We start from the raw sequence: 24487 nt of genomic DNA on the forward strand, positions 1-24487 counted from the left end.
TCTCCAAAATCCCTGATCCCTGGATTAGTTTATTCATTCTTTCCTGTGTGGAATAAATAACAACAAGTGCAGGTATTCATCTACCATTATCCGCCATATCTAGATTGGAAATTGCGGAGGAGCGGTAAGGGGAGTGCTGGAACCCCCATCCGGGCCTTTTGAACATTTTTACATTTTTGATGCTGCACAGGGAAATTACCAATATTTGACTGTGTCATGTCGAAAACCCTCTTCTGCGAAATATGCTCAACCCTGTTCATTAATGTGCTGAAAATTAATTTCGTCTGGATGGGATAGAATCAGTACATTTTCACTGTTTACAGGAATACCTATTTCTAGAGAGACTTTATAAGTGTTTGAATAGACATGGAATAGACATAAATGGACTCTATTAGTTAATTAGTTAATCTATGAATTATTATTGTTTGTGATTGTTTGACTAAGTATAATATAAATGCCCCTCCACAGAAAAATTGTTGTTTTATCTAAGTCATGGATTCTGAATTATTTTGCTTTAATCGATCGCTTCAAAAAGAAAAATAAATATAGAAATTATAAATCTATTCAAATGTGTGGCGTTTTATTGTTGCTTTCGAATGGAAGCATTGTTATCGTCCAATTTGCACATCCTCCAATTTTAAAAACATTAAAAAATTAGACTGGGACTCGGATTTGTTCTGTCCAAATTTTTTTTTTTAATTTCGCCTCTTTCATTTTTTTTTCAATGTTTCATTTTTTAATTTAAAAATTTATTATTTATCGACCATTTATGGGCCATAAATTTTCATACAAAGTTTTCGAGATATTCCCGTTTTTCTATTTTTTCATAAAAAACTTTGTAATCACTCTAGCTTGTGCAAAAATCGATATGTCGACTTGTTTTTATTATTCTTATTTCGGAAAAAATGTTTTTGCCAGTAAAATTATTCTTCTAGGGTGAAAAAAAATTCTTGTAATTTGAAATTAACCAACTGCATCTAATGATGGTAATATATCGGCAGAAATTGATTCTTGCCCCATCTACATGGAGCATCGCGATACGATCTTATTACTAAAGTCCTCACACAACCTCAAAACCACTCAAAACGTCACCGACTCCCACAACATTCCTTTCCACCCAACGAGGCGTTAAAAATCCAACAAAATATGTGTCAAACGGCCTGCGATTGACGTATCAGCGATGACAGATTTACAAGTGCCTCGATATATCCCGTGAAAATATATCGCATTTATATAATTAAAACTCGTATCAAAGGTTAGATGATCGATAATGGATCGCAATAAACTCGGACTGTCAGTCAAAAACTCCATCATGATGGAGGACCTGAAATTCAAATTTTTGGGCCTCATAAATAAACAGGTGAAGCTCCCAAGAATATATCAACAAATAAACTCACATGGTCAAATCTCCTTTTCCATATTCAGGAAATGTGAACTATTTTAAATCGTCAATAACTTGCAAACGGCTGACAAGTTTTTTTTCAAGTTTTTTTTCTGGGCTTGAAAATGACTAAAATATTCAAAGGGGTTATTTGTTTATGAGATATTGACGATTTAAGGAGGTAGGAGTGAACTTGAAAATTTTGCTTTTATGAATTAAAGTAGCGCACTAGATCAATTTATACTATGTTATTTCATTTTATTTTCTTTCCATTTCCGTCTTCACAATTAGATTAATTTAATTTTATTCGTTCTTATTATTATATATATTTATGTACCTTAATTCACAAGTTGCAACATTGAATGAAGAGGAAATCCCCATAAATCATGTGAGAATATAAATCGACAAACAATTTTCGATAATCATACCTAAAATTTTTCATTTCTTTATTTTTCTTTAAATTAATTAGTACCAATGATCTGAAAATGTGAACGAATATGAACATTTTACATTCCTTTGATCTCATTTCAATGGAACCGAAGAAGGAAATTGCAAAGCGAAATCGATCACCGTCAATCAGTATCAATAAAATGAAAAAATTTATTCTTCCATGTCTTTTCGAAATTTTTCAAATTGTTTTTGTCTTCTTAGAAAATGAAGGGGGATTACGATTTTTTTTTAAAATGAAGGGGCATCAATGTATTTTCTTTCTGTTATCTCATTCTGACGGAAGGGAGTGAAAAAAAGAGAAACGAGATCGACACGGAAACTGATTTTTTTATTTTTCAATGTCTACACTGAGAAGACAAGAGTTTTTTTAGATGTACGTATTTACTTGTATCAAGGAATTCATGGCTTGAAAATTACCAAGCGCACATTATCTCACACTAAGAAAAAAAAACTTACGCAAAGAAAATATTTGACCGATAGATGAGGGCAATTGGTTCGTATCAAGAAAACGAGTTCTCAAATCAATTCAAGTAGTTTTTGCATCAAAATATTCTAGAATTGAGGCTAAAAAACTATTAAATGAATTAATTCAGTTTTACTTGGTATGAGAAATCGCTTTCCTGTCATCAAAAAATTATCCTCGTCTTTAGGACGAGTACAGAATTTCTTGGCGAAAGTTTTTTTTCTCAGCGCAAGATATTTTGCTCTTGAAAATTTTTAAGCCCCGAGTTTTTTTATATCAGTAAATATGTACTTCCCAAAAAACTTTGTTTTTCTCACTGTAGGGAAAATTTTAAAATTGATATATTTTTTTCAATAATGAACTAATACTCATAAATTCAATTCCCATCCTCACATTTTCATAGAATATCTAAAAAAATAGCAAAGAATTCAAATCGGTGATGAAAAATTATATTATATTATTATTATGTAATTCATTTCAGAATCAGCCAAAGATTCCATCGATGGGACTGAACCCAGAATTACTGAACCCAGTCGACTCCTATCGTCATGATCTTCAGGATGACGTTAAGTCAGAGGCTAGTCAGTCAACGGAGGGTGAAGCAGTCCCAGACCAGGACATCCTGGAGTCGATCGAATCATCGTATTACGAAACAGACGGTACCTTCGACTCGTGCAGACACGAATTGAAGAAACTACCGGATCAATTGAACTGCAAGGACATCGAGAGGCACTACAAGAGGCTGAAGCAGCAGCAGCAAGTGGTGTCCAAGAAGGTACTGCAGTTGATCTTGCAGCAGCAGAGTGCCTGTAATGACGAGTTTCAGGAGATTCTGAAGCTCCTGGAGCAGCTCCGAGATGTCCTCGAGATATGTAGGATGGGGAGGTTTGATCTCAATCTGGCAAAGAAGCAGTTCACCACTGCAAGCCTGGGCATTTTGGCGAATTACAGAAAGCGTCAGACGGTTCAGCAGCTTTTGAACAGCTTGAATACTATCAAGACGTTGCAGAAGACAGAAGATCGTCTGCAGGAGCTGCTGAAAGAGGAGAATTATCCAGGTGATTTTAAATACTTGGAAGAGGGTGAAGTTGATCAACTAAATATTAAACCATATTTCAATTTTTTCATTTTAATAACCTAATATTAGACGATTCTTCAATATTAAACGAATTTCCGACTTACATTGATTAAGGTTTAAATATACGGGAGAGTGGGGCAAAATGAAACAGTAAAAAAAATGACTGACGTAATTCAATCAAAAAAAAAATTTTTTTCAATTTTTTTTGTCAACTTTTTTTTATTCTCGGGAGTACTGATGAGAATAATAATGTTTCATTCAGTAGAATGGGAAATCATTGAGAAGTTTTGATGGGCGAAAATTTTGTCAATGGATTATTCGATTGAAATTCAGCATCACATTTTTCTTTTGCTCCCTCTGGGTCTCCCCCTGGGCCTTGCTCTGCACTTTGGATTTTGCTGTTTCATTTTCTTTTCAAGTAATCCATTTACAAAATCATCGCTCGTCAAAACTTATGAGTGGAAAATCATATCTCTACTGAATGGAAAATCATCAGTACTCCCAAGAATAAAAAAAAGTTGATAAAACAATTTTTTTTACTTGAATTGCGCCAAACAGTCGTTCTTGACTGTTTCATTTTCCCCCCTCTCCCCTACTAATTGAAATTAAAAAATCGTAAAATAATTGATAATCAAAATTTCCAATTGATGATCAATTAAATATTTTTAAAAATGTAACTATAAATTTTCTGTTAAGTAGATTATACTAAATTTCTTATAAGCGATTTCTGATTATTCAAATAATCGTCAATTTTTCTAACTCAATTACTGATTGATGAATAATTCAAAATTTGACTATTTAAATTGACGATTACTTCAATAATTAAAATTGAAAAGTGAAATTAACTAATCGATAGCTTAATAATTTATGGAAATTCAACTCCTACTCCTATATAGGATTTGGATTTCAAAAAACTAATTCGTAATTGTTATTGCACACATTTTTTCAAAAATTTTGAAAAAGAAAACCTCGCTAGCTCAAAAATTGGAGGCCCTGGACTATTTTCAACATTTCAAGCGTTTCCGGATAAACAAACAATAAACAATTATTTTTTGCAATAATTATTCGTTTTTAAACATATATAATCGACCTTCAATGTATGAGAAATCTCATTCCAATACCCTGTGACTTTTAAAACTCATAGTAGTCTCCCCTTAAAAACCAAAAATTGTCGTCACATCTTATTCTTTAAACGTAATCGTCAACATTCTCTCTTCAACAGGTGCAATATCTCTCCTCCTCGAGTGCCAGTCAGCCGCCCAAACCTACAAGCACTTCCACTGCGTGGCAGCCCTCCACGGAAAGCTCCAAGACACCCTCGAGCAAACCGAAGAGACCCTCGACCACACGCTCTCCCGGATATGCCTCCAATTCGACACGAAAACCTACACTTCAGTCCAGGAAGCCTACAAACTCCTCGGGAAGACCCAGACAGCGATCGACCAACTGCACATGCACTTCACAGCCGCCATCCATAACACAGCCTTCTCCGCAGTCCACTCGTACGCTGGGGGCGACATAAAGCGTCAGTACAAACAAATCTGCCAGTCGATCCCACGAGACTCCCAGATCAACTGCCTCATCGACCTAAGCAAGTCCCTCTGGCGGATCGTCTGCTCGTACCACCAGGTCCTCTCCTGGCACAAGTCCAATCCCTCATCCCCGGAGGCTCCAGACCCCTCGAAGAACCTCGAGGAGACCTTCAGCAATCAGTACATCAAACAAAAATTGGAAAACGGAATGACGAGGATATGGCACGACGTAGAAATAAAAATCTGCACATTCCTCACAGCCACAGACCTGACCTCCCTCAAGTTCGAGCAGTTCGTCCAGGTCCTCGGCATCATCAATCGCCTGATGGAAGTCGGTGAAGAGCTCTGCGGCTCGAAAACTGAAAATCTCCAGAAGACGATGAGAAACCAGTGCTCCTTGTACTTCTCCCATTACCACGTCTGCAGGCTCGACGAACTGAGGATCTTTCTCGAGCATGACGGCTGGGAGCTGTGTCCAGTCAAGTCGACGTTCGTGGCGACTCAGCTGCAAGAGTTCAAGAGCCTCAGACCAGCGCTGATCAACTGCAGGAGCCCGGACGGCTCCAGTGATCATGACAATTCAGTCTTCGGGTGGATCCAGAGATATTTGGAGACCGATGTCTCTCCATTCGATGTTGGCATGGATGAGACCATGGATGAGGACATTCTCGCCAACAACATGAGTCTTGATATTTCAGGTGGGGATTATTCTGAGGTGTCCTCTGAGGAAGAGACCGAAGTCATCGAGGAGGGGTCCAAGAGAAGGAAAAGGAAGAGGGGGGTCACTGGACCGATGGTCACCAACACGACCCTGAGTGTCTTGAGGGTCTGTGGAAGGTACCTCCAGATGTCGAGGCTACTCAGGTCGATTGCGGTGACTGTCACTCAGAGCATGATTCAGTTCTTCGAACTTTATTTCTACGCTATTCATAATTTTTTTACTTCAGACTTGGAAATCGCGAGTGACTCTCTCTACAGTCCAATATTGAAGCTGACTCTAGCTAGAATTCGTGAGAATTTGATTTTGGCGGAGGGTGAGGGGGAGGAGGAGGGAGGGAAGGGGAAAAGGAGTTTGAAGATTCAGCAGCCGATGCTGTCGATGACAGTCGATCTGTCCAGGGGGGAGAGGTTGTTTGGGCTGGCTGAGAGGATCGTCGCGGTGGAGTCGATTGTGTTCCTGGGGGCCCAGTACGAGAGTCTCAAGAGCTATCTGGAGAGGTTGATCAAGGAAAAGGAGGAGAGGGGGTTTCTCAATCAGTTCTATGGGCAGACGATAGCTTCTGCGGTGGATCTGAGGAAGCCGGTGTACATGGCTGTGGTGTCGAGGGCCTTTGATGTGGCTGGGGTGCTGAATCTGATGGGCAAGGTCAACTGGGAGGTGAGGGACGTCATGTCCCAGCACAGTGCGTATGTGGATAAGATTCTAAAGGAGGTGCTGGAGATGAAGAGGAGGCTGGAGGAGGTGGGAGGAATACTGCCACTGGTCGAAGAAGTCAAAGCTGCCATCTGGGAAAATGTGGGGCATCTCGTGACGCATACGCTTGTGGAGGGGTGAGTGGGGATTTGGGATTTTTTTGAATTTTTGAAGATTCAAGGCCCAGACGGATTTTCTTTCGAACGTTATCTCGATTGTTTTCTCCATCTTCATAATATAAAATGAACGAAAAATGAGATGACAATAATTTACCAATTCAGTAAGCCAAGCGGTAAACCGATTTAAGGTGATTTAGACTATTGGTCAGTTTTTAATGAATATTTCGGAACCTAAGGAAGATAGTACAGTTTTTGTTATAACCTTTTTTGTAGAGTGATTTGAGAGCTACAAAAAAGGTCTGTTTGAAACGCAACTAAAATTCCAGAACATTCTGGTCGACTATCGGCCTACTTCGAAAATCTCCGGGACTCTTCGGGTCATCAGTCATAAGTCACCGAAACACGCGCGAATCAGTTTAGGCTTAGCCTCTCACCGTACAAATCTATCTCGGGCAAATCACCTGTACAAGTTTTATATCGCACCTCACCGAGTACAGTAGCTTCTTGAACCTCATCTAGCTCACTAGTAATCAAGTACATCACCGGTCTTTGTAAGATCACCGTTTTGTTCAGTACATCACCTCTGTTGATTAAATTCAGTCTAAATTCAATGACTCAACTAATTAACAGTGAAAGACAATTACCAGTATAATTCGACATTCAACAATTAAATTACCAAAGAGTGCACATAAGTTTTGACAAAGTGGTTCGATCCCACAAAATAAAGTGTGATATTTTAAATCCGGCTCAGCAGTAATTTTCCCAACATCTCCCTCCACATTTTCATCCCACATCCACCCAAAATCTAGTCATTCACCAAACAAGGTCATAATGACAATTTCGCTATTTCTATTAGATTCAGAGACATTCCTCGAAAACTCAGCGAAGAGCTAAGTCGACTTAAACCTGTTTACCGCTTCGCTACTGAATTACTAAATTGATTGAATATTCGCAAAGCCATAAGTGGTTTAGTTTTCTGACAACTGACGACTGGTATGAAATATTCTTTAAATTAAGAAGTCCTCTATTAAAAAACAGGTGAAACATTTTTGGTCAGCAATCTATTTCGCCAAGCATATGCTAGACTTAAAAATATTTCAAGTTTATCTTAGCTTAGGCATAAAACATACTTATTTATATATAATATCAATAAATAAATATATATTATACAATGTATAAAATCATGATAATGTTATTAATAATAATAATAAAATGTATTATTATACATGTATATAATGTATTATCATTTTGTACATTTTATATATAAATAAGTATTTTTTATTCAGAAACTAAGATAAACTTGAAATATTCCTAAGTCTAGCATAAGCTTGGCGAAATAGATTGCTGACCGAAAATATTTCGCCCATTTTTTAGTAGAGAAATGATACGAAAATCGTTGGACTTCGCAAAAGCTTACATTTTCACACTTGAAAAACACTTATAAAAATATGAAATATTGAAATCCAAGAAATTGTGAGTTCTTTGATTTATTAAAGTTTCAATAATTATCTAGTGCATGAGATGTTGAATATCATGAATTTTTATAGTCACGATGATAACTTGCATTATTTAATGTGCATTATTATTTGATTTTATAGATTCTCGAATGCTAAAAAGTGTTCGAATGGAGGCCGTGGGCTCATGCAACTCGACTACACTCAATTGAAATCCAACTTCGAGATACTAACGTCCGTGAGACCAATGCCACACAGTGAGTACGTGGAAACCTACATCAAGGCGTATTACATAGCGGAGAATATACTCGAGGAGTGGGTGAAGGAACACAAGGTATTCAACCAACATTACTTTTTACGAATAAATTCTCTGAATGAAACCATGTGACCGTTGTTTTATGCGTTATTAGTGTTTTCCTTTCTCTCTCTACCAATCCATTGGTAATAAGCTTCCGAATGAATTTGCAGCAATGGTTCTAGAATAAATGTTTTCTGGAAAATCGTTCTTGGAAAATTGTTCCTCGGAAAAATGGTCCCCATATTCTTTTTCCACGCCGATTCCAGTTTCATCGTAATTTCATCTAATTTTACATCATATAAGATGAAAAAGAACATAAATTTTTATTGTATGACTTTTTAAGAGTGACTTTTCTTTAGATCGATCGGGCTGAAATTTTGCATAGAATTAGTCCTCATTAAGACCTATAATCTGACAAAATTAACGATTTTTTGGAATTATTTTTGCCACTTAATTACTCAATTTTCTAAAAATTGTCCACTGGGAAGGTGGCGATGGACCTGGTCACATACACACATGGTCGCCAAACTTCGTATTTTTAGTTTTCAGACCATTCTACATCATTTCCAATCAAAATTAGAAAATGTGAAAATTGAAGGATTGCAATGCTTCCAATCGGAAGCAAAAATAGATTTGTAATTTGTATGATTGCAATGGTTGAATTATCTTTCAGGAATACTCGGTGAAACATCTAATAGGTCTCATCTCCTGCGCCTGTCAGAACAACAAAAAATCACGCCAGAGACTTATCTCTATCGTCGAAGAACAACGACCAAATAGGTAACGAACGCTCCAATGTCTCGTCACTCTACAATAATCCAAACAAATCGAAAATTGTTCTTTAAGATGAATTAGAGAACTAAATGAATCATTTAGAATTCGCTCTCTATTCGAGTGATCAAAAGATTGAAAGATCTACAATCGAATCTCATCATTTTATATTTTTAAACAAGTATTGCATCAGCGCAAAAGAGAATATGCTTTAACAGCATCGAGAATGATTTAGTAGGGAAGTGAAAAATGATTTTGTTAAATATTGATTCACCTGGGAAACAAGTGCTTTTAGGAGCGAATATCAAAAGATCTTTTTTGTAGACAATTAAATTCTCAACAAACAATTTCTTTTGACTTTATCTCCTGGATTTAAAAAATTCCTACAAATCACTTATCCATGGAATTATCAATTCTATCAAGACATTTCCATGAGTGTTCTATCGAAAAATGCTCTCCACGTACTAAGAACATTCAACCAATCTAGAATAAAGTCAAATTTTAATTTCAAAAGATTTTTAACACTATTTAAATAACGAACTCGTGAAATGTAAATAAAAATTGTATTTAATTAACCAAAAATTGAGGGATCAAGTTATTTCAGTCTATGGCTGACAGGTGTCTTCTGAACCACTTTCACATTACTCATGTGTACAAAGAGCCGTATAAAATTTAGATTTCTTGTTTTCCCGTCCTTGAGTATCCTCAAACGTCCTGCATCCAAAAATTTCAGATTAAAAGACACTTAAAGTTCTGTAAACGAATTCAGTAGCGAAGTGGTAAATGGTTTAAGTTGATTTTGACTATTCGTCAGTTTTCAATGAATATCTCGTAATCTAAGGCCGATAGCCAATTTTTTGTTGGAACCTTTTCTGTAGAACAAATTGAGAGCTGCAAAAAAGATATGTTTGAGATGAGGATCTAATTTTAGGGTGGATGTGGGAGGTGATGTTTCGGGATAGGCCGGAAATTAATTAAAGCACTGGATTATAAAATTTCACTACATTTTAGTGGAATGGAACCACTTCGTTAACTGTAAAATTTACACTTTGGTTTGAACTTGGTTGTTGAGCGTCTCAAATTATAATTACCGCGGTTGATGTATTGAATTGTTAAATAATTGTTAATTGTCCTTGACAATTGTCTCTGATAATTCACTGAATTTGAGAAGGTGATGTACTTCCACGTGATGTGTCGGTGATGTACTTTGAACGATACGACACGTTGACTCTATAAACGCTGATGATGTACTGAATTTTGAGGTTTTCGCGATCGTTTGACCGTTCAACCAAAGGCTACCGATGGTGCTCAAGGATTGTTGGTAGGACCGACCGTTCAACTGATAGATATATAGCTACGTTTCACACAAGATATTCACGAAAAATTCGCTATCTCCCTTAGATTCGGAGGTATTCCTCGAAAACTCAGCTGAGAGATAAGTCGACTTAAATCATTATACCACTTCGCTACTGAATTGATTCCCCTTGAAATCTTTTTCACCTCATCACCAAACGTGATTCCCCTTCTGGGATTGATTTAATGGCACCGTGAATTGTCTCTAAAGATTCTAAAACCTACTTAAATAATAAACTCCTCAATTGGAAATGAAAATTGTATTTATTCAACCAAAAGCACAAGAAACAATTAATTTCATTTTACGGCCAATGCAGGTTGATCCCTGTGACATCCAGTGCCACAATGTCCACCTCTTCGCCCAGTAGATCACAGAGACTCGGTTTAGTCCTCCCAAAGTCCCCATGAACAAACTCCTTCACATAAGTTCCTGCCTGTGTCTTAATATCCAGAACAAAAAGATTATCCAACAGATTATCTGGAGTATTTTTTCTCAACTCTTCAGTCTCCTTCTTCATCAATCACCTTCCACGCATCCTGTACACATCCTCACACGTGCAGCCAATGGTGGTCGATGCAGAACCCTGACGGGTGTCTTCTGAATAATCTTCACATTTCTCATCCCCTCTAATTTCTCCAAATCCATCATCCCCTTTTTGGATTCATCCTTCACTGTACAAAGAGCCCTATAAAATTTAGATTTCTAGTTCTCCCCGTTCTTGAGTGTTTTCAAATATCCTGCATTCAACAATTTCAGAGGAAAAAATACTTAAAGTTCTGTAAACGAATTGCTTCCCCCTGAAATCTTCTTTACCTCGTCCCCAGAGGTGATTGCCCTTCTGGGATTGATTTAATGGCACCGTGAATTGTCTCTAAAGATTCTAAAACCTACTTAAATAATAAACTCCTCAATTGGAAATGAAAATTGTATTTATTCAACCAAAAGCACAAGAAACAATTAATTTCATTTTACGGCCAATGCAGGTTGATCCCTGTGACATCCAGTGCCACAATGTCCACCTCTTCGCCCAGTAGATCACAGAGACTCGGTTTAGTCCTCCCAAAGTCCCCATGAACAAACTCCTTCACATAAGTTCCTGCCTGTGTCTTAATATCCAGAACAAAAAGATTATCCAACAGATCATCCGGAGTATTTTTTCTCAACTCTTCAGTCTCCTTCTTCGTCAACCGCCTTCCACGCATCCTGTACAGCATCTTCACACGTGCAGCCAATGGTCGTCGATGCAGAACCCTGACGGGTGTCTTCTGAATAATCTTCACATTTCTCATCCCCTCTAACTTCCCCAAATCCATCATACCCTTTTTGGATTCATCCTTCACTGTACAAAGAGCCCTATAAAATTTAGATTTCTTGTTCTCCCCGTCCTTGAGTGTTTTCAAATGTCCTGCATCCAAAAATTTTAGATTAGAAGTCACTTGAACTAGTTCTGTAGACGAATTGATCCTCTCGGAAATCGTTTTCATCTCGTCATCAGCGATTATTGTCCTCCTAGGGTTGATCAATTCGACGGCAAAAGGTCTCCCAGAGTTGATTGTCCTCACATCAACATCTTCCCTACCTGACGACAAGAATTTCAAAGAATCAGCTCTCGTGGCCTCGATCAGAGGTCCACAGAGAAGTTCCTGAACAGAAGATTCCATTTTCTTCTCTCCATTTATGAACCAGGGGGTCTGACTCAATTCTCTCGATAATTTGTTGTACCTCCCGCCAATAAATACACCAGCATGAGAGCAGGATATCTTGTCCAGTACTATCGGTCCCATCGGTTTTCCTGGGGGAATCGCGAAGAATTCAGCAAATTTCTCCTTGTCAATCGTTGAGAGGACCTTCTCGATGTTATTTCTGCTGTACTTGACGTTTCGATTCCGTCGTTCGTGGAAATTTGGATCGCATTTTTTCAGGAGGTACTCGTAGTCACTCTCGTCGCGATCGTGGATCAAAGAGATGTCGATGAGGAAAGGAGAGGGAGTGGGACCAGAGATGGATCTCTTGGAGATTGCGGCCTCGATCCTTGGGAGCATCTGGATCTTCCAGACGTCTTTGATGGACTCGATCTTGAGAAATAAGTGGGCGAGATCGTTCGGGGGAAGGTCAAGGTTTTGACGGATTGATATGTCGAGGGACTTCTCACGGAGGGTGAGGGACATCGGGACTGAGAGGGCACACGTGAAGGTGGGGGAGTCGTTGGCCTCCGAAGTGATCACTTTGGTTACCTGAAATTGAGAAAATTGAGGTGTTGTAAAGAACTTATCCAAGGATACCGAAGAATTTTGTTTTTTTCTTCCCAGGGGAAGCATTGTAATCATACAATTTTTACTTTCTCTAATTTCGATTGGAAATTACGTAGAATGGTGTGAAACGGAAAAATACGAAGTTTGGTGACCATGTCTCCATGTAAACACGTCCATCGCCACCTTCTCAGTGGTCAATTTTCATAAAAATGAGTAATCAAGTGGCTAAAGTAATTCCAAAAAATCTGAAATTTTGTCAGATTATAGCGACAAAGTTAACTAATACTATGCTATTAAAATACTATTAAATACTATTAATAATATTAATACTATAAATTATTATTTATATTTTGAATACTATTAATTATTAGTTGTTTAGCAACTTGTTTTTAAATCGCTTTCCGCAAATATCTTCAAAGCTAATGAAGCGATTTCAATTTTTCTGTTTTCAAAATATTCGTTTCAATGCCTTTTATCTAAATCCATCAACACATATCAGTAGTGAAGTTGTTTTTCTTTTTGAAACGCTTTTGAACAATTTACATTATTTATTCATAAGGAGAGAATCTCTGGAAGAATATAGTTATTTCGAGAATAGAATTTGAATGAGGTTGGTATGAATCGCGTGAAATTTTCCTGGTGTAATTTTATTGCCAATGTTCACGATTGAGAAGTAATTAGGTATACTCGATTTTTTACCTGTTCTAACACTTGGTGTTTGACATTCTCTTGGAGTATTCCAAGGCAAGCAATACACGGAGATTCTTCAGATATTTCGAAGGATTCCTCGATGTATTTCAACTGGAAAACAACAAGAAGAAGAATTAGTGAAGCTGTGGAGGAATTCAGATTTTCTTTCTGCCAAAATGAAAATTTGATAATATTTTTGGGGGTAATAACTGTCAGAGCAAGCAGTCATCGCATTTTCGTTGTTTTTATACACGATTTGTGATGTTAATACGAGTTTTTTTTACTTCAAATGGATAGGGTGAACAGGCCAATTGCTAGACGGTTAAGGGAAATTCAAGTTTCGTGGTAGAATCTAAAATAAAAGAATCACCTAAAAGGGAGTATGATGGCTTCCATACCTTCAAGAATGTTTTAATTAGCAGGAAAAAATTATTTGAGTTGAAAATAACAGAACAAAGAATAATTAAATTAAGAAATAATTGAATGCAGCCGGAAACTGCTAATTTCAACTGATTGTCTTTTTTACAGTTCTATCTCTCCTCTCAGCCCTTCGATAAAATGTTAGTAGAAAAATTTGATTTGCACATAGTTGAATGAATTTGAAACATCACATTTGAAGAAACCATCAGAAAGCTCACTTTCAGGAAAATTTATGAAAAATTCAAAATTTTCAACAATTATCATAAAAATCAAATCAACCAATATAGCTATACAGCTATCATCATCATCTTTCAACTTCAACTTAATGGCATTAATACAAACATTCTAAGCTATGATTGAGTTCATTTGAAGCATGATATTCGAAGATATCTTCGAAATTCTGATTTTCGAAAAATACGAAATTTTGGGAAATTTCCGAATAAATCAAAATAACGATTATTGCTATCGCCTTCATTTTCGACCTCAGTCAAAGGGACATCCAAATAATTTTTTCAGGCCTTCATTCAATCAATTCAGAACATTTTTTTTTTGTTATTGTGGGACAACCGATTTTCGAAAAAATTTAAAAATCGAAAAAATAAATCGATGTATTTAACTTTAATTAATTTTAATCATGTAATTAACGGCGATCGATAGGGCTCAACAACATCTACATTTGAACACGGATGGTTGAAGGAAAAAAAAGATTCAGTTCCATCCATTCGTTAGCGAACAATTGAAGAAAAACTTTACCACACACATACGTACGGACATGCTCTAAAAATTGCATTTTCGGATCATAATGCGTCGATATAACACAAAAAATCCAAAACTTAAATTTGAACGACTAATGCTTCCATTCGGAAACAAAAATTGACGTTTTACGTTCGATGACATCCCCCCTAAGAGATTGTTATTTAAATAGGATTATTTAACCTTTTGGGAAGTTTCAATTGGATTCTCATAATACTCAGGATTGTGAACAGAAATTAGTCGTAAGCAGCAATTTATGCAGCACCCAATCTCCAATAAATACTTAAAGATCTTAATTTCGGTTTCGTGAGTCAACGAATCCATTTTCACGAATTAAATTTGTCAACGAATTTCCAGAAATCACATTCATAAAAATTTATGGACGATGTTTGTTAGTGAGATAAACACGTGTGGAACATTACGAGGAATATTCAAAATTTGTTCTATTGACACAAAAAATGAAAATTGAGGTTATGTTCCCTTTTTCGGTCGATAACAGGATAACACCAGAAATCCTTCGGGTGCATTTCTGAAAGATGGAGCTAGTAATGAATTTTTCACTTCACCTTCGTGAATTGAGAATTCAAATAAGAAGAAGGGGGGGGGGTAGGGCAAAACGGACCAGGCGGGCAAAATGAACCGTTGACAGAAAATTGGTCATTTGTGTTTGCTTCCGAATGGAAGCGAAAACAATAATTCAAAGTCATTTGTGATTTGAGGTAATTAGCAAATCTGATCAAATTGCGGTTCAACGACACTCGTTATCTATAAAACCCCTGTGACGGTTACGATCCAAGAAACTCACTTTTAATTCAACAGATTCAGTGTTCCTGATTTGAAGGAAAGAAAAAAAAAATTACCAATTTTCTGTCAGTGGTCCGTTTTGCCCTACCCTCCCCTAGAAATAATCTCTTCCTAATTCTCCAATATTTCGTTGAAATGACGCACAGTTTCTTAATTAAAAGTAATAATGTGGAAATTTCTGTCATCATTAATAGACGAATAATTTTTAGAAGGTAAAAACATTTCATAGAGAACCCTACACTGAGAGAAATATCGTCATAATATCACAAAATTAATTTCTTGCGCCAAATGTCTCATCTCTTGAGGATAAATTCCTTGGGATAAGAATTCCGGATAATGTGTCAGACAATGTCAGATTTCGTGCCACAAGAAATCGGATTTTTCGTGTCAGAAGATGAGAAAATGACTAAAAACATTAAAAGCCTCGATTCAGTAAATCATGAATCAGAGATTATCATATTGAATGAATAGAGAGATTACACGGAGCGAAATGTTCAGTAAAAATTACGGAACTCACAATTCACTCACCGATTACGAAATCGACTCAGAAAATTTAAGTAACGGTATCGTAATTTTTCACAGGAGATTCAGATAAAAATCACGGAACGCTCCGGAAAAATTCCGCGACAGTTCCGTAAAATTTCCTATAACCACATTTCACTCCGGAATTACGGAAAAGATACGTAATTTTTATTGAATATTTCTCTCCGCGTATGGAGAGGAAAACCTCCAAAAAAAATATATAATCGTCTCTTACGCTCAATCGCTTTGAGTTCGAAGCGAAGCAATATCTTCTCTTCCTTCTGTCAAACTATTCTTGTCTTTTAAGGAATATTATCTCGTTCCGAAAAAAGACATCACCTTTTCATTCAGTAACTTCCTCCTTAGCCCGAGGAGCACCGATTTCTTGTCCGAAACCTACCATAAATTGATTAAATATGTATTTGATGTTTTTCCCTCAAGAAATGATTTTTGAGATATTATTTCGATTTTTCCCTTGCAATAATCGTTATTTTGATTTTTTCGAAAATCTTCAAAAATTTTGTATTTTTAAAAACTCTGAATTTCGAAGATATTTTTGAATTTGATACTTTAAGTGAATGCAATTATATCTTAAAATGCTCGTTTTAATGCCACTAAGTCGTAATTGAAAGATGATTACGATAGATTGGTTGATTTGATTTTTATGATGATTGTTGAGAATTTTGAATTTTTTATGAACTTTCCTGAAAGTGAGCTTTTTGATGGGTTCTTCCAATGTGATGTTTTAAATTCATTCAAGTACGCATAAATAAAATTTTTCTATTAACATTTTATCGAAGGACTGAGGGGAGAGATAGAACTGTAAAAAAACAATCGGTTGTCTAGGAGAAAAGAGATAATGGGAATAATGATCCAGATAACATTCAACTAAATTGAAAATTTGACGAAAGTACGTAAAAGGAAATCTTATTCAATTTAATAAAATTAAATGAATAATGAATTATACATGATAGATGGAAATGATGTGCAAAATAACCATTCGAAAGCATTAGTATTATTAGTAAAAATAACTATACTATATACGATACAAGGGCCATATCCCACTTGTTTTTTATTCGACTTTTGAAAGGAAAAGAAAATAATAAGTGGAAAAATAAGAAGTTTTTTCTTCGCGTCGACTTGAATCAGAACTTTTTTTGGGGTGCATTTTGATGAGATTATGCTTATGTTGTATTTCTTAAAATTCTTCCTTCTAGATTGCTGAAATTTCTAGAAATCTGTAATAGATCCAATCGATTATAGATTTCTAGATCTTCATTCATGTCCATACTCCAACTGTCAACTACTTGAACGAATGTCAACGTCTCGAGAATAGTACATCGTAGAGGTACGAGTGCAGAACCATTTCAATTGTCATAGAACCATTCCAAGTAAGACTGGCACATTTCTTCGAAAAATAAATATAATTATACAAAAGTTGATAGAACATTCTGTTAGAAAACTTCCATTTTTTTTCTCATTTCCTCCTAGAGACATCTTAATAGAATTCTTCGGGCTCTTTCGAGTACCATGCGATGCTGAAGAAGGACAATAATACTGAAAGAGAGTGGGCTTTTTTCCCTTCCCATATTGTGCGCGTATATGTGTTGACGCCTGAAACGTTTGTCGATCGATCTTCGTCAGACTTGATTTCGCAGCGCGCTACACAATAATCCAACAAATAGAATTGTACGTAGCCCCATCTAGAACGGTTTTTCCACTCCCCGTATATCTTGACAACTGGCGGTGCGTTGTCAACAGACCCTTATACACGGACTATGCCGAACTTACAGTCTAAATCAGAAAGGCTTTTGTCAATTTATCCGGCTTTTCAATGGCTTTACAAATCACCCTCGTGTTTAGATTTTATGTAAATAATAACAAAAAGATATTTTATTATTTTTTAAAATATTTTTTTCGAGCACACCTATTTTGTAAAACAGTATAGCAGACGATTTTCACACTGCAAAGTCAATTGTGTGAATTTAACGCGTTTTAAATGTGTAAAATCGTATAGACAATTTTTACATGTTTTAAAGTGTCTGTATATGCAACTCACATAAAGTGTGTAGTTGTTACGCGCCATATGCGTGTAAAAATTACACGTTTCTAGTGTGTATCATAAATTATTTTATTTATTCTTTAAATTCACTATCTACATAATTTTTTTACGATTAATCTATATTTTTGTCATTCTTCTCGGTCACAACTAATGAGATCAGAATTCTTTCCGACGATTCCCTGGTTATCCGCCACGCAGTAATGCTCTTTCTTTCTTTTCATTAGGATTTTTAGCATCCTGCTATCAAACACTGCAGACAGATTTGTAGAATCGTTAGGGCACAGTCGCTGGAGAGATAATCATCAAACGATTGAATAGAAATCACTGACATGTTTTATTTCGTAAGCTTCAGGTGAATCCAAAACTAGAAATTTGTTCAAGTTCTCAGTGATGAAAAAATTCAAGTCCAATCACATTCGACGAAATTTTCCCAAGTGCCCTTATACATTACCAAAGGTGTAATTTATGAGCGTGTAACCAGGCTTCGTGCGTAAACCGTCAAGTGCGTTAGGAAATTTAAACGTGTAAAACATGTGGTCCCGAATAGCCATCACATATTTCACGTTCATACATTCTGGTGTGTAGTTTTGGAACGCGCATTGTAACGAGTAGCTCAAATATACACAGTTTTGGCGAGTATATTTTATAATATATATTGGTGTGTAGTTTCAACTCACTAGTGTCGAGCGCTAAGGTTCGTGAACAACCTGGACTTGCATTCTATGTATTCTTTACGAACTTTAGTGCTCGACTGTACACACTTTTACGAAAGGAACACACCTAAACGAAATTACACACGGAGAGAAATATTCACTTGTAATACCACAAGAGCTTCAAAATTATCGGGTATTTTCCGATGGGTTCGTTTGTATGCGGGGAACCTTGAGAAAAATGCCCGATTAATTTTGAAGCTCGTGTGGTATTCGGGGGATTATTTTTCCAATCCAAATGTCGGACAATATAATTGGACCATGAGACGAAACTCACAATTGAGAAACGAAAATTGTATAATTAACACTCATTTCGAATAAAAATCCTCGAATTACCACAATTGAATTCAATCTGTCAGTTTGACGAGGGGTTAATTCGACTGCATGATGTTTTGTTTTTTATATAGCAACTACCAGAGAAAATTATCAAAAAATGACCAGTTGAAAACCCTGTAGTTTGTACCACGTGATGTCGAATGGGCCAATTATATTGCCCGATATTTGGGTTGGAAAAATAATCAATAAAAATTACGTACCTTTTCCATAATTCCGAAGCGAAATGTGACTGTAGGAAATTTTACCGAAGTGTCACGGAATTTTTCCAGCGCGTTCCGTAATTTTTACCTGAATCTCCTGTGAAAAATTACGATACCGTCACTTAAATTTTCTGAGTCGATTCTGTAATCTGTGAGCGAACTGTGAGTTCCGTAATTTTTACTGAACATTTCTCTCCGTGCACACATCTCAAACGTGTATACTTGACTTTGCAGCGGCACTGGCGATTCTCCTCATCAATGTTATATTTGCTTATTTATCAGTACTAAACAGTTGGAGAATTGATATTGACTATTTTATGGATTAATCCATATCGATTGATATCGCAACATAGATGGAGTGACACGAAACGCGTACTCAGAATGATTGATTTTAGGTGAGTCTAGCTACTGGTGTTTAGTTGTTATGTTTGTCCACAATCCGTCCGGTTTCAATTACATTTTGTAACACGTTGGAATAATGTGGAGTCATTTATTATTCCACGTTTATAAATATAGTACCTCTCTAGCAATAAATTATCACTGATAGACCGATCAATTTATTGTTAACTATATTTGGTAAGCATTCACGAATGGTAGAGTTGAATATGAACAAATGAATATTTCTTGATAGTCAACAAATGATTTAGTTGACAGACAGACGTTGAGAAAAATACACCATTTATTAATATTTAACGAATCATGAGTTGCTGCAGTGAAATTTTCACTTGATTGTAAAAAAGAAGTCTTTTTCAGAGCTGACGCTTCTTTCAAATGAGCTACGTATTCTAATTAACAAATAGACCTTGCAACAATACTCAAATGAATCGGTTGGTTAACTATAAATGAATGCCCCAATAAATGAATGCCCCAAAATTCATAAATTTTTCCAATCACTCAATTTTTCAACTTTCCAAATAAGACCTCACTGGATTATTCAACACAAAAGAGGGAAAAGAAATTCCTTCCTGCTTCAAGATACGCCCATGTACACGTATACTGTGGATGCATCCGCAGTGAATGCTATGCGTGGATAAGACCCGGAATGGGTTGCACGAGGGAACGCGAAAAAGGAGAACAGAAAGTATGAGCAGTGGCATCGAGAAGAATGTCATAGATAGTTGTTTCTGGACGAGGAGGGGTGGCTGACACCTCGGTGATGGATCGTCGGTTGGTCCACGACGGCTGGCTGCTGCCGTTTTCTGCTCATGCTGCTGTTTCTCAACATAACGTACGTGTAATCCATATTTCGGTCATTGGAGGGATGGAATCGGGACGATAATCAAATTGTAACGGGGTCACTTACGGGGTCACACGTCTGAGAAATTCATATGTCGAATACGAATACACTTAACAAAAATTACTTCTGATCAGTAGAAAAAGTACTTCTGTCCAGTACCACGGGGTTTTTGGGGAACAGGCAAATTTTGTACTTCCTCGAAGTCACAAAAGAACTAGATGCAAGCATCATACGTCACGTACCTGGGTCCTGGTGAGAAGTACCTCGGTACTTGTCACAAGTACTTTTGTTACTCGGGACAAGTGAAAAAAGTACTTGCACTGAGTACCTGACTGGTTATTTTCAAAAGTACCAACATAACTCAATATAAGTAGCAATAGTACTCAAATTCAGCAATCATAATTTTTTTCAGCAATTCATTCAAGATTACAAATGAAGATTCAAATGTTGGAGCACAAGTGAACACACAAAAAAATCTGAAGGTAAAATATGTTTTTGAAATGGTAATTCACGTTTTCAAAAACGGAATTTACGATTTCCTGAGATCGTAAATTATGGTCAGAATAACGTGAATTACAAGATTAAGAACGTGAATCATGATTCTCCGAATTGGAAATCAATTCAGTTTGGGGAGCACCCATAAAAATCACAATCTACTGATTTTGTCGTACAAAATATCTCCTAAATACATCTATTTACAAAAATGCGCAAGAAAGCTCATTTTATCCATCAATAATATTCGCTTGTCTCAATGAAGTAATAAAGAGCCATAAAAGTACTTGAGAGAAGATCAAAAATTACTTTACCAGTAACTTTGGTATTTGTAAAAAGTACTAAAAGTACTAACAGACAGTAGTGAAGCTACTTCCTCCTAGTACTATTTCTACTTGATCGGCGAAGGTGGTACTTCCCTCAAGGTTACAAAAATTACTTGGGACAAGTATTTTTCGAACTTCTCACAAGTGAACTTCCCCCAAGTACCGGTCAATACTGGTGAGAAGTACATTTATCTTTGGGTGTGCAAAAAATGCAAATGCATTCTCATTGCGAAGAAATGGGCCACTACCAATTTTCTATACATTTGATTCGCGATAATGAACGTGTTCGTCGTACAATCAAAACACGAATTCCTCACAATCTATTAAATTTTAGATATAACGCCAACTATATGAACTTATGGGAAGACTTATGCTAACACTTGAAAATTTTCTCGGGACAAGAGAATCTCATCCTGTGGAAAGACTTCTTTCTCTTAGTGTGAGCACAAAATTATTTACCAGGAGATTTCACGATTCTAGAAATTGACAAGAGAATATTTTCTTGTATTAATGAAATTATTTTTGCCAAAAGTATTTTTTCTCTCAGTCCGCGTCTACATGACTGTGGGCGTCGTAATCCTCTAAGCGCAGTGGTCAGCTGCGCAACTTCCATTCGGTTTTTTGTAACATGCGACCTTTCAGAGATTACTCTTCCATAAAATTTTAATTATGCGATGTGATGTTTCCGACATATCAAAAATCATTTTCAATTCAATACACACTCTTAAATTTTTTTATCTGAATTGTCCGTGCCAAATTCCGGAAATTGTTATCGAGTTCCAAATCCACTGAAATTTCAAGAAATCTTGTAATTGAAAATTCAGAATTTCGTGGAAAAATCAAACAGAACTGTCAATATCCGTTCCATTTTTCCCCGAAAATGAATAGAAAATCAGAAAATTCTGCTAAATATATTCTTGAATTTTCAGGCTAGTGATACTGAATACGATTTAGGGAGAAAACAAACATGAAGTTTCAATTTCACTGGAAATTCAATGGAATTTGACACTGAATATTCTTACTAGATTGGAAATTCAAATAAAGTAACGAATTCTCGTCTTTATGCCCCTTAAAATTTTACTGAATTTTCAGTGAAACCTGAAATTTCATGATTTTTTTTCCCTAAATCGCATGTATTGAAAATTGGTAATCAACTGTTCATCAAATTTCATTTTTTTCTAACATTGCAATAAATATTGAGAGATAATAATAATAATAATAATAATAATAATAATTTATTCCTCAAGTACATGAATTTCTTCTTTGGTATATTTTGTTGACAACATACAATAGATCTCACAGTGGCAGTAATAACAATAATCACACACATTGATAATTGCGACACTTTTTCCGAACTGAAAGTCCTATAGTTGTCCGATGAGAGTTTTTCCACTTCCTTCGCAAAGAGACAAATTTTTTATATTGGGTGGGTTGATCGTCATGGAGGCAGGACACTGGTCCAGATCCCTGGCACTCCAGGTGCCTCCACAGCTTCCACCGCCTCTATGCATCTCCTCACTCTCACCACGTAGTATTCCAGCGCCTTCACATTCACTGAATATTCTTCGAGCTTTCCCAATTTAAATACGAATCTTCCCGTTTTGTTCAATTTCCATGTAGCTTGCCATTTTCATACCCCTCTTTTGCTTCCACAGAGACAATACCTCTCATTGAAAGAGATAATAATTGATAGTTATAAAAAAATACCATCACTTTCTAAATACTCTGCGCGTTCACCATGTGTGGTCACCCATCCATTTAATAACCCCGCTCATTGCTGCTTAGCTTTGCATAGCTCCTCTCATCTACCTCCATCAGCAAAACCCCAACCAGTCAAGGGTTAGGTGGAACGGAACTGCCATACCGCCATACGCGACTAGAGTAGAAATGGTCCGCTATTCAGAGTAATACCATGGGGTTGTCGCGGATTAAAAAAAATAGCATTATATGGTGGCGCAGTGGGAGCGTGCTAATGGCTACTGACATGCAGTTTTGATGGATCGTCCCACCGCACACTTTCTATAACCATTCCTGAAACACCACGGCATTTTCCCAACCAACTCAGCCGTACACCAACAGTGCTCAGAGCATCATACGAAGGGGATGAACTCGTTTCATGGTGAAAGGAGTAATCACATTTGCAAAATGCTGGATGTAATTTTAGAATTTTTCCTCGTTTATTTGGAGAATTCAATTATTTCAAAGAAACTCACGCACGAAAAAATTTAATAGAAAAACTATTGAATTTCTATCAAACTTTCTATTAGTTTTTGGCTGATTCTAGTGACATGTTCAGTAGAAAATATTTGATAGAAAAAGTCAACAGAATTCGATTTTTCTGTATAACTTATTCTTTTCATATATTTTCTATAGAATTTGCTCGACTGCAAATTTTCTAATTTTTTTTCATTCTATTTTTATTTTCTTCTCATCAAGAAAATCAAACGAAAAAACTTTGAGCCGAGGAAATTCTATAGAAAATATCTCAATAGAATAAGTTGTATAGAAAAATTGAATTCTATTGACTTTTTCTAACGAATTCGATAGGTTTTTCTATTAAATTTTTTCGTCTGTGCTGAATTGGAGAAACTCATTCGTGATAAAATTCCACTGAAATATTGATATTCATATTGTTATGAATGTCTATTTTTCCCTTTTGAATGCATTCCGTCAGGTATGCATTCGTTTCTTTTCTCATCTGAATATCTCCTCTGAAGTTAGTATTACACTAAGAGAAAAATCAACATCATATCACAAAAATTATTTCTTGAGCAAAAAACATCGCATACATATATTTGATCAATTTATGGTAGGTTTTAGGCAAGAAGTCGGTGCTGTTCGGGCTAAGGAGGAAGTTACTGAATGAAAAGGTGATGTCATTTTTCGAAATGAGATAATATTTCTTAAAAGACAAGAATAGTTTGACAGAAGGAAAAGAACATATTGCTTCCCTTTGAACTCAAAGCGATTGAGCGTAAGCGACGGTTATATCTTTTAAATTTTTGTGATACCTGCCTGAAAAGTTGACTTCTCGAAACTGTCTAGTGTGCGTAAAGTTCAGAGGTCGTGCGTGAAGTAAATTCTCGTGCGTAAAGCGAAGCTTTACTCATGAAATTCACTCGAAATTCACTTTACGCACGACCTTGAACTTTATACACTTCATGCACAAAAACAACCACTTTATCCCCACTACCGTTCCGAACAGTGAACTTGGCAGGTATCAGCAAAAATAGGACGTGTTACGCGTGCGTGCGAAAAAGTGGTTCTCTACGCCAGGGTTCCCGATTTGTTGACTTTGTCACTAAATCTAGTGTTTTTAGATGATCAACTAGTGACAAAAATTTTTAATTCTCACCAGTAACAAATCTG

General features: G+C 36.3%; 2 protein-coding genes across 2 annotated transcripts; one reads left to right on the forward strand and one right to left on the reverse strand.

Annotated features, from left to right (window-relative positions):
• The first annotated feature begins 1075 nt into the window (after positions 1-1075).
• On the forward strand, positions 1076-9542 carry LOC107042742 (syndetin). The gene is made up of 5 exons (XM_015263919.1): positions 1076-1360; positions 2776-3352; positions 4595-6455; positions 8036-8225; positions 8863-9542. Exons 1-5 carry the CDS (start codon positions 1271-1273, stop codon positions 8971-8973), a joined length of 2829 nt encoding a protein of 942 aa, XP_015119405.1. The 5' UTR covers positions 1076-1270; the 3' UTR covers positions 8974-9542.
• A 1016-nt stretch (positions 9543-10558) lies between these two features.
• On the reverse strand, positions 10559-14891 carry LOC107042744 (putative tRNA pseudouridine synthase Pus10). Its single transcript, XM_015263920.1, has 3 exons — positions 14613-14891; positions 13266-13367; positions 10559-12548 (listed from the first exon to the last, which is right to left on the reverse strand). Exons 1-3 carry the CDS (start codon positions 14751-14753, stop codon positions 11283-11285), a joined length of 1509 nt encoding a protein of 502 aa, XP_015119406.1. The 5' UTR covers positions 14754-14891; the 3' UTR covers positions 10559-11282.
• Between the last annotated feature and the right edge of the window lie 9596 nt (positions 14892-24487).

The sequence above is a fragment of the Diachasma alloeum genome, unplaced genomic scaffold (genome assembly GCF_001412515.2).
Source record: "Diachasma alloeum isolate Michigan unplaced genomic scaffold, Dall2.0 Dall_scaffold_00513, whole genome shotgun sequence".
In the NCBI taxonomy this organism is placed as follows: domain Eukaryota; kingdom Metazoa; phylum Arthropoda; class Insecta; order Hymenoptera; family Braconidae; genus Diachasma; species Diachasma alloeum.

Coding starts and splice junctions, on each gene's coding strand:
- LOC107042742 (XM_015263919.1), top strand. CDS start 1,271: ATGGATCGCAATAAACTCGGACTGTCAGTCAAAAACTCCATCATGATG. Junction 3,353..4,594: donor GAAAGAGGAGAATTATCCAG/GTGATTTTAAAT, acceptor TCTCTTCAACAG/GTGCAATATCTCTCCTCCTC. Junction 6,456..8,035: donor ACGCATACGCTTGTGGAGGG/GTGAGTGGGGAT, acceptor TTGATTTTATAG/ATTCTCGAATGCTAAAAAGT.
- LOC107042744 (XM_015263920.1), bottom strand. CDS start 14,753: ATGGATTCGTTGACTCACGAAACCGAAATTAAGATCTTTAAGTATTTA. Junction 13,368..14,612: donor CAATTGAAACTTCCCAAAAG/GTTAAATAATCC, acceptor GTTGTTTTCCAG/TTGAAATACATCGAGGAATC. Junction 12,549..13,265: donor AACACCAAGTGTTAGAACAG/GTAAAAAATCGA, acceptor TCTCAATTTCAG/GTAACCAAAGTGATCACTTC.